The sequence below is a fragment of the Oncorhynchus clarkii genome, chromosome 33 (genome assembly GCF_045791955.1).
Source record: "Oncorhynchus clarkii lewisi isolate Uvic-CL-2024 chromosome 33, UVic_Ocla_1.0, whole genome shotgun sequence".
In the NCBI taxonomy this organism is placed as follows: Eukaryota; Metazoa; Chordata; class Actinopteri; order Salmoniformes; family Salmonidae; genus Oncorhynchus; species Oncorhynchus clarkii.
The window spans coordinates 7,380,253-7,396,771 of NC_092179.1; the positions used below are offsets into that span (position 1 = coordinate 7,380,253).

A 16,519-nucleotide genomic window follows, 5' to 3' on the forward strand; every position below is an offset into this window, starting at 1 on the left:
ATTCAACGTGGACATTTAATCAGTAGAAAAGCAGCTGACATTTAAAGAGTTCCACTTCCGTCTGACAGACATTTAATTGCGTTAAAGCCGTCTGTGTAACTCCTTTCTCTCTCGGCTAGGAGAGTGTGTGTGTGTGTATGAGCCCACATCTGTCTCAAGGAGAAACACACAATGACATAGTGATCTTCGATTTACACCAAACTAATAGCTTTGTGTATACATCCCAGTCAGGCCGAAATTAACTTTCCAAATGACGTTCCCAGCATTTATTCAATACCAGATAGTAATGAAATCACAGAGAAAAGGCATGGTGTCTGTATCGAAGCCATTGCTATTCATGCTACATGAAACATTTGGCCCTCATTTAAATTGGATGAATTCTAGGAAAGAAACACAAGCTCTCCACTCTTCTGTCCCCTTGACCTTCCGTCACTAGCTGACTGGTCCAAATGGAAAGGCACCATTGAGTATAATTTGATATGATAGCCTTGACATCATCTTTACGAATACAGCTACAGGCCAGAGGGTTGGACAGATCAAGAGTTCTAGCATAGCGCTACGGTGAGCCAGTTAGAGCCAAAGTCTTAGTCAATGTTTTTGGAGTATCTAGGGGTATGGTGGTAATGTAGAATGGCAGTGAGTGCTTCAGCCTTCTGAAAACAGCACCGCAGGCACTCTGCAATTCTTCCAGAGCCCTGAACAACAGTGTGTGTGTGTGTGTGTGAGAGACGTAAAGGCAGAGTTTGTGCATGTGTGAGAAAGCAACAGTGAGAGAGGGGGGGGGGGGGGGGGGGGGGGGGGTTGGGAGAGAGAGAAGTAGAGGTGGTGTGTGTGTGTGAGAGAAAGAGAGTTGGTGCCAAGTAAGCTATTGAGGCAGACAGAGATGCCAGTTACAGTCGCAGCGGTTCCCAACCACCTGAGGTGGATCAGTAGAGAGAACATTTTCAAATAACATTCTGCCTGCTAGTTTCCAGTTAGTCATTTACCTGCTTAACCAATCAAACAAGCATGAGCTCTCTTCTCATTTGTTTACTTACAAAATGATTATTTTCTCAGCGTATCATTACACTGCCTATTAGGCGACTGGGAGGGCATCAGACACTTCCCTGAAGTTTGTGTGATGCCTCCACTCACCTCACTTCAGTCTGTCGGTGGACCCACTCTCCCAAGTAGAGCATCACCAGCCACAACATGTTTTTAAGGCATACATTAGGGAATGATAATCTCATACTTGAAAAAGTGTAAGTGGAGTTAGAAATAAAAATGAAAGAAAAAAAATCTCTATCTTAGAAAAAGCCCATAGAAAATCTTTACAAGGTAAAGGAGAAAACATCATTTCTGAACTTAAGCAGGAAAATCATATTTTACTTTTGAAGAGAGCCAACTACTACAGGTTAAACTCAATTAAATCATACTATTTAATGGCAAATTAATCTGGTAAACACAGCCCTGACAAAACTAATACACGCCAAACAAGTTACAATTTTAAACGATGGTTTGATTAGAAACAGAATCCTTTAATTAGTTACACTATTAATAACAATTTTAAAAGCTTCTATATAAATCTGATTTCAACAACACTACAACAGACACAAAAAAAAGAGTCACCCCAAAATAAATATTAAACTCGTAAAACATTAGGGCGGAGAAAAGCACCAGGTATGGACTGCTTTCCCATATAAATGTATTTTACATTATGGGACAAAATAGTGTTCCTATTTACTGAAATTACAACACACGTCACTCAATTCAGTGCTTCCGAGTTACAGTTGAAGTCGGAAGTTTACATACACATTAGCCAAATACATTTAAACTCAGTTTTTCACAATTTCTGACATTTAATCCTAATAAAAAGTAATCGTCTTAGGTCAGTTAGGATCACCACTTTATTTTAAGAATGTGAAATGTCAGAATAATAGTAGTGAGAATGAGTTATTTAAACTTTTATTTCTTTCATCACATTCCCAGTGGGTCAGAAGTTTACATACACCCAATTAGTATTAGGGAGCATTGCATTTAAATTGTTTCACTTGGGTTAAACGTTTTGGGTAGCCTTCCACAAGCTTCCCACAATAAGCTGGGTACATTTTGGCCCATTCCTCCTGACAGAGCTGGTGTAACGGAGTCAGGTTTGTAGGCCTCCTTGCTCACACATGCTTTTTCAATTCTGCCCACAAATTTTCTATAGGATTGAGGTCAGGTCTTTGTGATGGCCCTTCCAATACCTTGACTTTGTTGTCCTTAAGCCATTTTGCCATCTTCCATTTGGAAGACCAATTTTCGACCAAGCTTTAACTTCCTGACTGATGTCTTGAGATGTTGCTTCAATATATTCACATCATTTTCTTCCTCAATTTTCCTTCCGCATCGGTCCCTCCTGCAGCAAAGCACCCCCACAACATGATGCTGCCACCCTCGTGCTTCACGCTTGGGATGGTATTCTTCGGCTTGCAAGTATCCCCCTTTTTCCTCCAAACATAACGATGATCATTATGGCTAAACAGTTGTACTTTTGTTTCATCAGACCAGAGGACATTTCTCCAAAAAGTACGATCTTGGTCCCCATGTGCAGTTGCAAATCGTAGTCTAGCTTTTTTATGGCAGTTTTGAAGCAGTGGCTTCTTCCTTGCTGAGCGGCCTTTCAGGTCATGCAAACTCCCGACTTCAACTGTACATGTATCAAACAGTTATTTCAGTCTGCAGAATACAGACACATAAGTTGAATAAATTGTGACAAAATAATAAGCATTCATAAGCAACAGAATTACAAAAGATCTCATCAGACTTGATACATATTAATCAAACAAGGTTTATTAAAACAGACACTTATAAACAAATACAAGAACAAGTTTCAGTATAATACAATACGAATAAAAAAGCCAAAAAGGCTTCCAATCATCTTGAATGGCCTTTTCTAGTCAAAACTTTGGTAGCCTTCAACTTATCAGATGAAATAATACATTTCATAAAAATGTAATACAAATATCCCAAAGAAAAAAATAAACAAATAACACGTGATGATATTTCTTTAGAAAAGGGGCACGAGACAGGGATGCCCTCTCTCCCCCCTCCTTTTTGCAGAACGTGACAAACAACAAATATGTAAAGTTTACTTTATCCCATTACTCAACAACATGAAAGCATATCTAATTAAATGGGACAATCTTCCCATGAATCTTAAAGGTAATATAAACCTCTTTAAAATGGAATAGTTCCCAAAGTTTTTATATTTATTTTCGGCAACACCAATTACCCCACGAAGACATTATTTTAAAAAGTATACTCTGCAATAACAGACTTTATATGGGCAAATAAAATAGAATAAATGGTAAAGTATTGCATGCTCATAGTTCTGAGGGAAGTTTTAACCTTCCAGATGTAGAAATGTATCAACTCGCCACCCAAGGCTTTTACTTGCAACATATAGTTAAACGCACTAAAGAGGAACAATACTGAAAACAATACTGAAGATGCACATGATCATCCCCAGAATCTTTTCATGTCTTTTTTCAAAGGATGGAGCTAAGAACATTGAAAACTATAACAATATGGAAGAAAATGAAACAGATTCTACAAGAACCAATATCAATCCCTAAAAATACACCACTATGGAACAATACTTGGAAAGCTTTTCAGAATTCACCGATGAATTGGCCCGCATGGAAACCATAAATAACTTGGCAATAGGAAATACAATTACTGACATGACAGAATTAAGAAAGGAATTTTGGACTGACCAACGTATACATTGTCAAATGCAAGCAACTTAAAAGTTGTATATCATGAAATATTGATCTGAAAACTTTTGGACATCAAAGCAAATGAGGGAATTCTATTTGAGTAAGAAAAGGATACTCATACGAGGTAAGATGTACAAAACATTGCAGAAAGCCTATCCAACTGAATCTCTTTGGAAAAAATAAATAAACTATTGGAACCAAGATCTAAAAATAACTGATATTGGCAAAAGATATTGGCACACAAGTGTTGGAACATAAACAAAATGTACGGTTAATCCAGTATAAACTAATGGACAGAAATGTTTATACAAGAGACTAAACTCCCAAATTTTACAGCACAACGGCAGAGTCATGTCTAAAACTAACAGTGACTCAATGATTCATGCTTTCTGGGAGTGCTATGAAGTCCAAAAGTTACGGGCGGAGTTAGAGAGTTGGCTGTCAGAAGTTTTACAATATAAATTCTCTTTAAATCTGCCTATTTGCATAATTTAAAACATGGCATACGAGGAGAATACCCAATGTGTTGGACTGACTGTACTTTTTCATCAATCATTTTGAAAAGGGTTTGCTAAACAACTGTAAATTAAATGACCCTCTATCGTTAAGACAACGGATATCTCAAACACATTAAATACTGAAAAAATGTGGGCTACAGAGAGGCAGAATAGTGCAGTTTGAAGCTATATGGCATAAAGTATTGCAAGCACTAGAGCTGGGGATGAGAAATGAGAAAGTGTTATTGTGAGACAGGCAGGATGGGCGAGGTTACAGTGGGAACATGTGGGACTGAGCAAGTGTGAGGTCATTCATGTCTGTTGAAATGTGTGGATGTAAATGTTAAATTGTATGCTTTTGTATTGTCAAAAAGTTAACAAATACTATAAACAAATCAAAACAAACCAAGTGATATATGGCTGGAGAAAATTTGAACAGCAACTGCAGTATAATATTAAGGGAATGAATGATAGATGAGAGAGGTGTGTGTTTAATAATGTGATATTCTAAGTGTGAGTTAACATGCAGGTTATCACATGGCCATACATCCTCTCTTTTTAATTAAGGCCTGCACTCATGTACGATGTCCATTATGAGAGCACATAACTTTAAGTTTTCTGCTTCACATGCTTGATTGGCTGCGGGAGCTGCTGGGGCCATTGCTTGTGCCTAAATGTGTGTCAGGGTAAGTGCTCTTGGTCTGTGGTGTAGAACTGTGAACAGTTACAGATTTACAGAACCCTGGGAGCACCATGCAACAACCCCTGCACGACAGAGTCTCAACTCCAAGCCCTTACCATTGGAGTCTAAACTCAATTTAAATCAAAACTGTTACAACAACACTGTGGAAGATGGATTCCAGCCGTTTCTATTTTCTTTCTCCCTCACCCCATCCATCTATCAATAGTTAAATGTGTTCTACTGCTTTCAGACTCAGGGGTATTGGTCACAAAGATCACAGATTTTTAATTTGTTTATTTCACCTTTATTTAACCAGGAAGGCTAGTTGAGAACAAGTTCTCATTTGCAACTGCGACCTGGCCAAGAAAAAGCATAGCAGTTCGACACAACAGAGTTTACATGGAATAAACAAAACATACAGTCAATAATACAGTAGAAAAAGAGAAAGTCTATATACAGTGAGTGCAAAGATAAGGGAGGTAAGGCAATAAATAGGCCATGGTGGCGAAGTAATTACAATATAGCAATTAAACACTGGAATGGTAGATGTGCAGAAGATGAACGTGCAAGTAGAGATACTGGGGTGCAAAGGAACAAGATAAATAAATACAGTATGGGGATGAGGTAGTTGGATAGTCTGTTTACAGATGGCCTATACACAGGTGCAGTGATCTGTGAGCTGCTCTGACAGCTGGTGCTTAAAGTTAGTGAGGGAGATATGAGTCTCCAGCTTCAGTGATTTTTGCAGTTCGTTCCAGTCATTGGCAGTAGAGAACTGGAAGGAAAGGCGACCAAAGGAGGAATTGGCTTTGGGGTGACCAGTGAGATATACCTGCTGGAGCGCGTGCTACGAGTGGGTGCTGCTATGGTGACCAGTGAGCTGAGATAAGGCAGGGCTTTTCCCAGCAGAGACTTGTAGATGACCTGGAGCCAGTGGGTTTGGTGACGAGTATGAAGCGAGGGCCAGCCAACGTGAACGTACAGGTCGCAGTGGTGGTTAGTATTAGAGGTCGACCGATTATGATTTTTCAATGGCGATACCGATTATTGGAGGACCAAAAAAAGCTGATACCGATTAAATCAGCCTATTTTTAAAAATGTATTTGTAATAATGACAATTACAACAATACTGAATGAACACTTATTTTAACTTTATACATCAACATCAATGAAATCAATTTCGCCTCAAATAAATAATGAAACATGTTCAATTTGGTTTAAATAATGCAAAAACAAAGTGTTGGAGAAGAAAGTAAAACGTTTAAGTTCCTTGCTCAGAACATGAGAACATATGGAAGCTGGTGGTTCCTTTAACATGAGTCTTCAATATTCCCAGGTAAGAAGTTTTAGGTTGTAGTTATTATAGGAATTATAGGACTATTTCTCTCTATACCATTTGTATTTCATTAACCTTTGACTATTGGATGTTCTTATATGCACTTTATTATTGCCAGTGTAACAGTATAGCTTCCGTCCCTCTCCTCGCTCCTCACTGGGCTCGAACCAGGAACACAACGACAACAGCCACCCTCGAAGCAGCGTTACCCATGCAGAGCAAGGGGAACAACCACTCCAAGTCTCAGAGCGAGTGACGTTTGAAACACTATTAGCGTGCACCCCGCTAACTAGCTAGCCATTTCACATCGGTTACAACAGCCTAATCTCGGGAGTTGATAGGCTTAAAGTCATAAACAGCGCAATGCTTGAAGCATTGCGAAGAGCTGCTAGCAAAACACACAAAAGTGCTGTTTGAATGAATGCTTACGAGCCTGCTGGTGCCTACCACAGCTCAGTCAGACTACTCTATCAAATCATAGACTAAATTATAACATAACACACAGAAATACGAGCCTTAGGTCATTAATTGGGTCGAATCCGGAAACTATCATATCGAAAACAAGACGTTTATTCTTGCAGTGAAATACGGAACCGTTGCGTATTTTATCAAATGGGTGGCATCCACAAGTTTAAATATTCCTGTTACATTGCACAACCTTCAATGCTATGCCATAATTCTGGCAAATTAGGTTGCGTATACACTGACTCTGCGTGCAATGAACGTAAGAGAAGTGACACAATTTCACCTGTTTAATATTGCCTGCTAACCTGGATTTCTTGTAGCTAAATATGCAGGTTTAAAAATATATACTTCTGTGTATTGATTTTAAGAAAGGCGTTGATGTTTATGGTTAGGTACACATTGGAACAACGATGCGCACCGCATCTATTGTATGCAACGCAGGACACGCTAGATAAACTAGTAATATCATCAACCATGTGTAGTTAACTAGTGATTATGATTGATTGATTGTTTTTTACAAGATAAGTTTAATGCTAGCTAGCAACTTACCTTGGCTTACTGCATTCGCGTAACAGGCAGTCTCCTCGTGGAGTGCAATGCAATCAGGTGGTTTGAGCGTTGGACTAGTTAACTAAGGTTGCATGATTGAATCCCCGACAAGGTAAAAAAAAATGTCTGCCCCTGAATGAGGCAGTTAACCCACCGTTTCTAGGGCGTCATTGAAAATAAGAATGTGTTCTTAACTGACTTGCCTAGTTAAATAAAGATTAAATAAAAGGTGTAAAAAAATGTTTTTAAAATGAATTTAAAAAATTGGCCAAATCGCTGTCCAAAAATGCCGATTTCCGAAAACTTGAAAATCGGCCCCAATTAAATCGGCCATTCCGATTAATCGGTCGACCTCTAGTTAGTATATGGGGCTTTGGTGACAAAATGGATGGCACTGCATCCAATTTGTTGAGTAGAGTGTTGGAAGCTATTTTATAAATGACATCGCCGAAGTCGAGGATCAGTAGGATGGTCAGTTTTACGAGGATGTGTTTGGCAGCATGAGTGAAGGAGGCTTTGTTGCGAAATAGGAAGCCGATTCTAGATTTAATTTTGGTGTCCTTCACCAGCCTGGACAGACAGACACACAGAAATAGAGAGGGTGACAGAGGCAGTGTGTGAGGCCTCTTGTTCTGTACAGGGCTAAGCTGGGAGGAAAGGTGTGTGAGAGGTGTCAGGTGAGCCAGCCTCTGGTGTATGGCAAGACAAAGACAACTGAATAGGACAGGTAATGGACAGCTAAGACAGCAGCTAGCGCTAGACTGCTTGTAGACTGCTGACTTTAGACAGGCAAATGATGCTCTAGGGAACCTGTATGTATAGGAACGGCTTGTTTTAAGTAAAACCTGTATATAAGCCGTATAAAGCACATGTTATATCCTGCAGTAAAGGTATTTTCACCCCAGTGCCTATGTCAACATTTTGGTTTCGCCGATTCAACGGAGGAGAGGAGCATCCAACAGCATGGTCAAACATATTGCAGTACATATTCTGCTGTTCTCACGCACGTGCGATGACGTCAGAGGTAAAAAATAAATAAAATAAAAAACAGTGTTCATTGATTGCGGGAACGTCTTTGGCGTTGTGATATCCCAAACGGACGTGGCAGTTTCACCATATAAGGATTCTAGCTTTAACCTCTAGTGACTCCCCATCCCGCATGCGTAATCATCGCCTGACACTAATTAGCATAACGCAACGGACATAAATATTCCTATTCATGAAAATCACAAATGAAATATATAGAGACACAGCTTAGCCTTTTGTTAATCACCCTGTCATCTCAGATTTTCAAAATATGCTTTACAGCCAAAGCTAAACAAGCATTTGTGTAAGTTTATCGATAGCCTAGCATAGCATTTTGTCCAGCTAGCAGCAGGTAACTTGGTCACGGAAATCAGAAAAGCAATCAAATTAAATCGTTTACCTTTGATGAGCTTTGGATGTTTTCACTCACGAGACTCCCAGTTAGATAGCAAATGTTCCTTTTTTCCAAAAAATATTATTTTTGTAGGCGAAATAGCTCCGTTTGTTCTTCACGTTTGGCTGAGAAATCGCCCGGAAATTGCAGTCACGAAAATAGCGAAAAATATTCAAAATTAGCGCCATAATATCGACAGAAACATGGCAAACGTTGTTTATAATCAATCCTCAAGGTGTTTTTCAAATATCTATTGGATAATATATCCATCGGGACAACTAGTTTTTCAGTAGGACCGATTGGAGTAATGGCTACCTCTGTATTTTACGCGAGAATCTCTCTGGGAGCATCAGGTGACCACTTGCGCAATGTAGCCTCTTACGGGTATTCTTCAACATAAATGCGTAAAACTACGTCACAATGCTGTAGACACCTTCGGGAATACGGAGAAAGAGTAATCTGGTTGATAGCCCATTCACTGCTCAATAGGGACTCATTGGAACGCAGCGATTTTTCTCAGGCTTTCGCCTGCAACATCAGTTCTGTTATACTCACAGACAATATTTTTACAGTTTTGGAAACTTTAGAGTGTTTTCTATCCTAAGCTGTCAATTATATGCATATTCTAGCATCTTGTCCTGACAAAATATCCCGTTTAAAACGGGAACGTTTTTTTCCCCAAAAATTAAAATACTGCCCCCTAGTCACAACAGGTTTTAAGGTAAGGTCCAGGATGCATTACAAGATGGTGGGCCTAGATTCTGCCCTGATTTGTAGACCAGTTTGATCATCATTATCTGTGAAACCAGAGGCCGGGGGAAATGTAGTCGCTGATCAGAGACTGGGAGGAAAAGGAATCTTTGGTTGAATCCCAAATGGCACCCTTATTGCCTAAATAACACACAACCTTTGACAAGAGTCCTGTTGAAAAGCAGTTAAGGGAATAGGATACCATTTTGGGCTGCAGCCTGTGTGTCTGTTTCATTAGCCTGAGAAAAGGCTTCCCATTATGTGATAAACAAATAGATAATGAGGGCTCATTTGCTGCATATTGGCCTCAGTACATGCCAGCGGGCTCTGACATTTGGCTGTCTGTGGCCCTGTGGTGGCTCACGGCAAGGGGGCCAAGGAGGGGAGAGGGGAAAAAAGAGGAGAGCAGACGGCAGGCACAGTGGAGAGAGGAGTCACACGGACAAGTGCTCATAAACACACACAGACATGCGTGCCCGCACACCCACACACGGTGAACTCTTCAACTCTCTCAACACAAACACACACACAAGAAAATTCTTCAACTCTGTGTCTGCACATGCATGTGCACACACCCACACAAACAAATCCGATGCACTCTGTGTCACAAGCAGTGCTCTTGGGACATAGAGGAATATACTCAGAGACTTTGTGATTAGAGAGGCTGACCAGAACAAGGTCTGAACCACAGGAAGCTGTCATTATCCCTCCAGGCTAATGCCAAGCTAACAGCCTAACAGAGCCATAGCATCCCTATGCCATGCACTCCTCTATGGGTCATTCAGTTTACTGGAGGTGCAGGAGGGATGCAATACCCCATTCGACTCAGAGTCAATTACATTTTATATTCCGCATTGAGGTGAATTGCGTTGAAACGACCCCCCCTCCGATCCAACCCAACAACAAGGAAGCAGTGAATTATAGATTACTGAAGCCCGTTTTTATTTAAATAATCACTCATGTCATTTACTAGCTCAACCCTACCAGGGCGGGCCTAGTGTTCACTTCATCAGTCCTGAGCCTTGCTGTAGTCCAGTGAGGAGAGCGGCAGAGTGTGTGTCTCAAACGGCACCCTATTCCATTTATAGTGCGCTACTATCGACGAGGGCCCATAAGGGAAAGGGAACCATTTGAGAAGCAGTCAGCGAGTGCGAGCAAGTGTAGCCTGGAGCAACCAGAAGAGTACAGTACAGTGTGAGAGGAGAGCAGAACCATGTGAGTTAGTGTGCTCTGAACTGTCACTGCATGGTAATCAAAAAGACCCAGACGAAAGGTCACTGCTGAGAGAGACAGACTGTTTGTGGGAGTAATGGAGCAGGCTCTGAGGCCTGGCCAATCTGTGGAGATGGTGCCAAGGGCCTGGAGCTGGGCTGGAGTCAGGGTGGGTGGGCTGCTGGTGGGGACCAGCCCCACTGTGGGGGGGATTTACTGGGGATATCAACTAGAGTCCGAGGTCGGTTTGATGAAGGCTAAGGTCAAAGCCAAAGCCACTTAATAGGGGCAAAGCCAAAGACTAGGGTGGGTTAGCTAGCTGGGAGCCAAAGACCCAGTCTTGGATGCGAGTTAGAAGGGAAGAAACCCAGAAGTAGGTTAGTTTTTCTGGGGACCAAAGCCCTATTACTGGGGTGGGTTTGCTTGAGGCAGGTTGGCCTGAACAGCAGGCCTTGGCCTGGGATGAAGGAAGTAGGCAAGGTCTGCGTCTGTCCGTCTTGTGACTCCTGTCCAGCTCTGGTCTCTGGTCCTCCCCTGCCTGGCTGATACATAATGGCCCCGAGACTGGCTCTAGTCTACTGTCAAATTCTGGTCCTCTGCTGCCTGGCTGCCTAATTAGGTCAAACTTATTACCAGCCCTTCTGCCAAGAATAGGCCTGGCCGTCAGGACATCAGTGGTCAGTACAGAGGAGGGGACTGGCTAGCTGGGGCTGCAGATGGTCAAAGCACAGTCAGAGCAGGAGGCACAGAACACTGACAGGGAGAATGTCAGCCACACACACACACACACACACGCAGACTCACACCCTCGCGCGCACAGCGGCATTAACCCAAGTCTAATTTTGTGACACGTTCGCCATGGTGACTCATTGTGTAGCCAATCCACACCTTTAGATTGAACACTCATTTCAGTTGTCATAATCACACTTCTCTCTGCCTATAGCGCTCGTATATGCCCCCCCCCCCCTCTCCCTCGCTCTCTCTCTCTCATACTTATCCAGAGAGGGAAATGTCAAACCTCCATTCCATTCCAAGTAGAGCCATACTGTACTGTAGGCAATTAAGTAAGAAGAAACATGAACATGGCCCTCAGCACTATAGTCAAAAAGGTAGAAATGTTCTCATGAGGTTTCACAGCGGGTGTAAGGTAGAGGTGTAAGTCAGTGATGACGGTGGAACACACAGTGCGTTCGGAAAGTATTCAGACCCCTTGACTCGTCCCATATTTTGTTACGTTACAGGCTTATTCTAAAATGGATTAACAAAAAAATGTAAAACTCAATCTACGCACAATAACCAATAGTGACAAAGCGAAAACAGGTTTTCATAAATCTTGGCAAATGTATTACAAATTCAATGTTAAATTCAATTGATTGGACATGATTCGGAAAGGCATACACATGTTCCCATAGTTGACAGTTCATGTCAGAGCAAAAACCAAGCCGTGAGGTCGAAGGAATTGTCTTAGAGATTCGAGACAGGATTGTGTCGAGGCACAGATATGGGGAAGGGTACCAAAACATTTCTGCAGCATTGAAGGTCCCCAAGAACCACAGTGGTGTCCGTCATTGTTAAATGGAAGAAGTTTGGAACCACCAAGACTCTTCCTAGAGCTGGCTGCTTAGCCAAACTGAGCAGTCGGGGGAGAAGGGCATTGGTCAGGGAGGTAACCAAGAACCTGATGGTCACTCTGACAGAGCTCTAGAGTTCCTCTGGAAATGGGAGGACCTTCTAAAAAGGACAACCATATCTGCAGCACTCCAACAATCAAGCCTTTATGGTAGAGTGGCCACACGGACGCCACTCCTCAGAAAAAGGCACCTGCCAGCCCGCAGGCAGTTTTCCAAAAGGAATTCTAAATAGTCTCAGAACTTGATAAACAAAATTCTCTGGTCTGATGAACAGCCAAGACAACGCAGGAGTGGCTTCGGGACAAGTCTGTGAATGTCCTTGAGTGGCCAAGCCAGAGCCCGGACTTGAAACTGATTGAACATCTCAGGAGAGACCTGTGTGCAGCAACGCTCCCCATCCAACCTGACACAACTTGAGAGGATCTGCAGAGAAGAATGGGTGAAAATCCCCAAATACAGGTGTTCCAAGCTTGTAGTGTCATACCCAATAAGACTTAAGGCTGTAAATGCTGCCAAAGGTGCTTCAACACAGTACTGAGTAAAGGGTCTGAATACTTATGTAAATGTATAGTTTTACATTTTTCATAAATGAGAAGGGAAAAAAAATGTTTTTGTTGCTTTTGCTTTGTCATTGTGTGTAGATTGATGAGGAAATCCATTTCAGAATAAGGCTGTAAAGTAACAAAATGTGGAAAAAGTCAAAGGGTCTGAATACTTTCCAAATGTGTTCAGAAAAAGAGAGCCAGATGGACCGAGAGAGAAAGAGGGAGAGAAAAAGGACAAAGAAAGAGGGGAGAGGAACACTGGAGGTCTAAAGGAGGGAGAGGTAAGAGAGAGACGAAATAAAGACGGAGAAAGAGAGAGTCCCCTCTCTCTCTCCCAGGGAAAGACGAAAAGAGGATAGATGGACGCGAGTGTTAGTGCCTCTGGCGCGTCGGTGGCAGTCTGCATGCCAAGCTGTGTGTGTGTGGTGCAGCGGTGCAGCAGGGATAATACTAAATCAGTGGGCACTGTAAACACTATAAATCAACTGCGACACACGGACACACACACAGGCGCATGCTCACACGTGCACACACACACAGACACACTGAGCCCCTCGCGACATGCACCACTGAACCTCTACATATTCAACCACACACCAGTTTCAATTCAATCTGCACAGAGAGGGAAGAAGGAGGAGAGGGTGAGAAAAGGAGTGAGAGGAAGGGTAATGAGGGACTAGGAGGGAGAGGAAGGGTAATGAGGGACTAGGAGGGAGAGGAAGGGTAATGAGGGACTAGGAGGGCGAGGAAGGGTAATGAGGGACTAGGAGGGAGAGGAAGGGTAATGAGGGACTAGGAGGGAGAGGAAGGGTAATGAGGGACTAGGAGGGAGAGGAAGGGTAATGAGGGACTAGGAGGGAGAGGAAGGGTAATGAGGGACTAGGAGGGAGAGGAAGGGTAATGAGGGACTAGGAGGGAGAGGAAGGGTAATGAGGGACTAGGAGGGAGAGGAAGGGTAATAACGGACTAGGAGGGAGAGGAAGGGTAATGGGGACTAGGAGGGAGAGGAAGGATAATGGGGGACTAGGTTGGAGAGGAAGGGTAATGAGGGACTAGGAGGGAGAGGAAGGGTAATGAGGGACTAGGAGGGAGAGGAAGGGTAATGAGGGACTAGGAGGGAGAGGAAGGGTAATGAGGGACTAGGAGGGAGAGGAAGGGTAATGAGGGACTAGGAGGGAGAGGAAGGGTAATGAGGGACTAGGAGGGAGAGGAAGGGTAATGAGGGACTAGGAGGGAGGAGGAAGGGTAATAACGGACTAGGAGGGAGAGGAAGGGTAATGAGGGACTAGGAGGGAGAGGAAGGGTAATAACGGACTAGGAGGGAGAGGAAGGGTAATGAGGGACTAGGAGGGAGAGGAAGGGTAATAACGGACTAGGAGGGAGAGGAAGGGTAATAACGGACTAGGAGGGAGAGGAAGGGTAATGAGGGACTAGGAGGGAGAGGAAGGGTAATAACGCACTAGGAGGGAGAGGAAGGGTAATAACGGACTAGGGGGGAGAGGAAGGGTAATAACGGACTAGGGGGGAGAGGAAGGGTAATGAGGGACTAGGAGGGAGAGGAAGGGTAATGAGGGACTAGGAGGGAGAGGAAGGGTAATGAGGGACTAGGAGGGAGAGGAAGGGTAATAAGGGACTAGGAGGGAGAGGAAGGGTAATGAGGGAATAGGAGGGAGAGGAAGGGTAATGAGGGACTACGAGGGAGAGGAAGGGTAATGAGGGACTACGAGGGAGAGGAAGAGTAATAACGGACTAGGAGGGAGGAAAGGAGAACTTGGAAACGTGTCTTATTAAAGCTGAAGCAGCATCCATTGACCCAAAACTCTTCAGAGCGTGGTTGAGAGGTATTTTTCAACAGAAGAGAAGATGCATGCAGGGGAAGACAAGAGAAGATACCTCAGTCAATAAGAGAAACGGAGAGAAGAGAGGAACTAGGGGGCAGGGCCCAAAGTCTGATTCCTGCTTCATGCCAATGTCACCTTGCAGCAGCTGCTGCTGTCATCCCACTAATGCAGCCAATATGACCCCTGATCCCTGTAGTTAATGATGAGCGCAGTGCTGGGCTGGGATGTGCTGGAGAGAAGATCACACTGGCTGGCACACTCTGCTCAGCCCTACTGGGACTCACATTCATACTTAGTGGAACAGTCTCAAATGACACCCTATTCCCTGTATAAACAATGCACTCCTTTTAAACTGCACCCTTTGTGGCCAAATGACCAAAGTCCAAATGACAGCCTTTCTTAAATAGAGCAACATGGGGATAGAGTCAGAGACCTCACTCTTCCAAATAAAAAGCCGTGGAAACATCACTATTAAAAAGGGGGTCTTTTTCTCACCCAGGACTTCAGTAAAAGGTGATGTAGGTACGACACCATACATTTCCATCCTTCTCTCTTACCTGGAAATCTCTCTGGTCCAGAATCTCTTTCCTCCATCGTACCAGGAAAGCAGCACACACGTAGAGATGGAAGTGAGAGAATCCCTCAGGTTCAGCCTGCAGAGAGAGAGAGACAGAATTACACAACTAAACAAATGTTCTAACATATCCTGAGTTATTTTGACAATGAACTCAGTATTGAACAGACAGCATTAGAAAGCAGCAGTAGGGCGACAGTGAAGATAATACTGTAGCATCCTCCATCTCTCCACTTAGGCCGTCTATACCTTGACATTATGTTTGAAAGGAAGACTTAAATCTACTCTCAGAGTGGGAATTTGGACGCTTACTGGGGGGGGGGGGGGGGGGGGGGACTACATATTTTCTGTCACAATCAGATAATTTACATTCGACTAGGAGCTGAAAGACAAATCCCTTTTAAATTTGCCCTTTACTTTTTCTCCTCCCTTCCTTCAGACGCTCATTCCATTTCCAGGCCTGTTTCTACAGCACTGAATAAAGGAGGGAAATTAAAGTGAGAGAGTGAGATGGTCTATAGCCCTCATCTAAAGGGCTATCCAGGGGAAGACAATTAAAGCTCTTAAAACCGACTGAAGGAGGAAAGGAGTGGAAATGGGACAATGTGTTCAAGTGCTCACAGTAATACGGATCTTCACAAACGCTCAGCATCCAGGCATCTCATCTGCAAATGTACAGTCGTGGCCAAAAGTGTTGAGAATGACACAAATATTCATTTCCAAAAAGTTTGCTGCATCAGTGTCTTTAGATATTTTTTGCCAGATGTTACTACGGAATACTGAAGTATAATTACAAGCATTTCATAAGTGTCAACGGCTTTTATTGACAATTGCATGGCATTGAATATTTGCAGTGTTGACCCTTCTTTTTCAAGACCTCTGCAATCCGCCCTGGCATGCTGTCAATTAACCTTTAGGCCACATCCTGACTGACGGCAGCCCATTCTTGCATAATCAATGCTTGGAGTGTGTCAGAATTTGTGGGTTTTTGTTTGTCCACCCGCCTCTTGAGGATTGACAACAAGTTCTCAATGGGATTAAGGTCTGGGGAGTTTCTTGGCCATGGACCCAAATATCGACTCAAATATTACTTTTGCCTTATGGCAAGGTGCTCCATCATGCTGGAAAAGGCATTGTTCGTCACCAAACTGTTCCTGGATGGTTGAGAGATGTTGCTCTCGGAGGATGTGTTGGTACCATTCTTTATTCATGGCTGTGTTCTTAGGCAGAATTGTGAGTGAGCCCCCTCCCTTGGCTGAGAAGACACATGAATGGTC

The 16,519-nt window shown here is 43.1% G+C and overlaps 1 protein-coding gene across 6 annotated transcripts in view; it reads right to left on the reverse strand.

Moving 5' to 3' along the window:
• Positions 1-16,519, reverse strand: part of LOC139393258 (TBC1 domain family, member 22a) — a 188,304-nt gene that overhangs the window by 15,398 nt on the left and 156,387 nt on the right. For all 6 annotated transcript variants that reach the window (XR_011629759.1, XR_011629758.1, XM_071141737.1 and 3 more), the window contains one exon: positions 15,226-15,321. Coding sequence is in view for 4 of the 6 variants with exons in the window: in XM_071141737.1 (XP_070997838.1) it covers positions 15,226-15,321 (96 nt within the window). In the remaining 2 variants the exon portion in view is untranslated. The remainder of the gene's footprint in view (positions 1-15,225; positions 15,322-16,519) is intronic.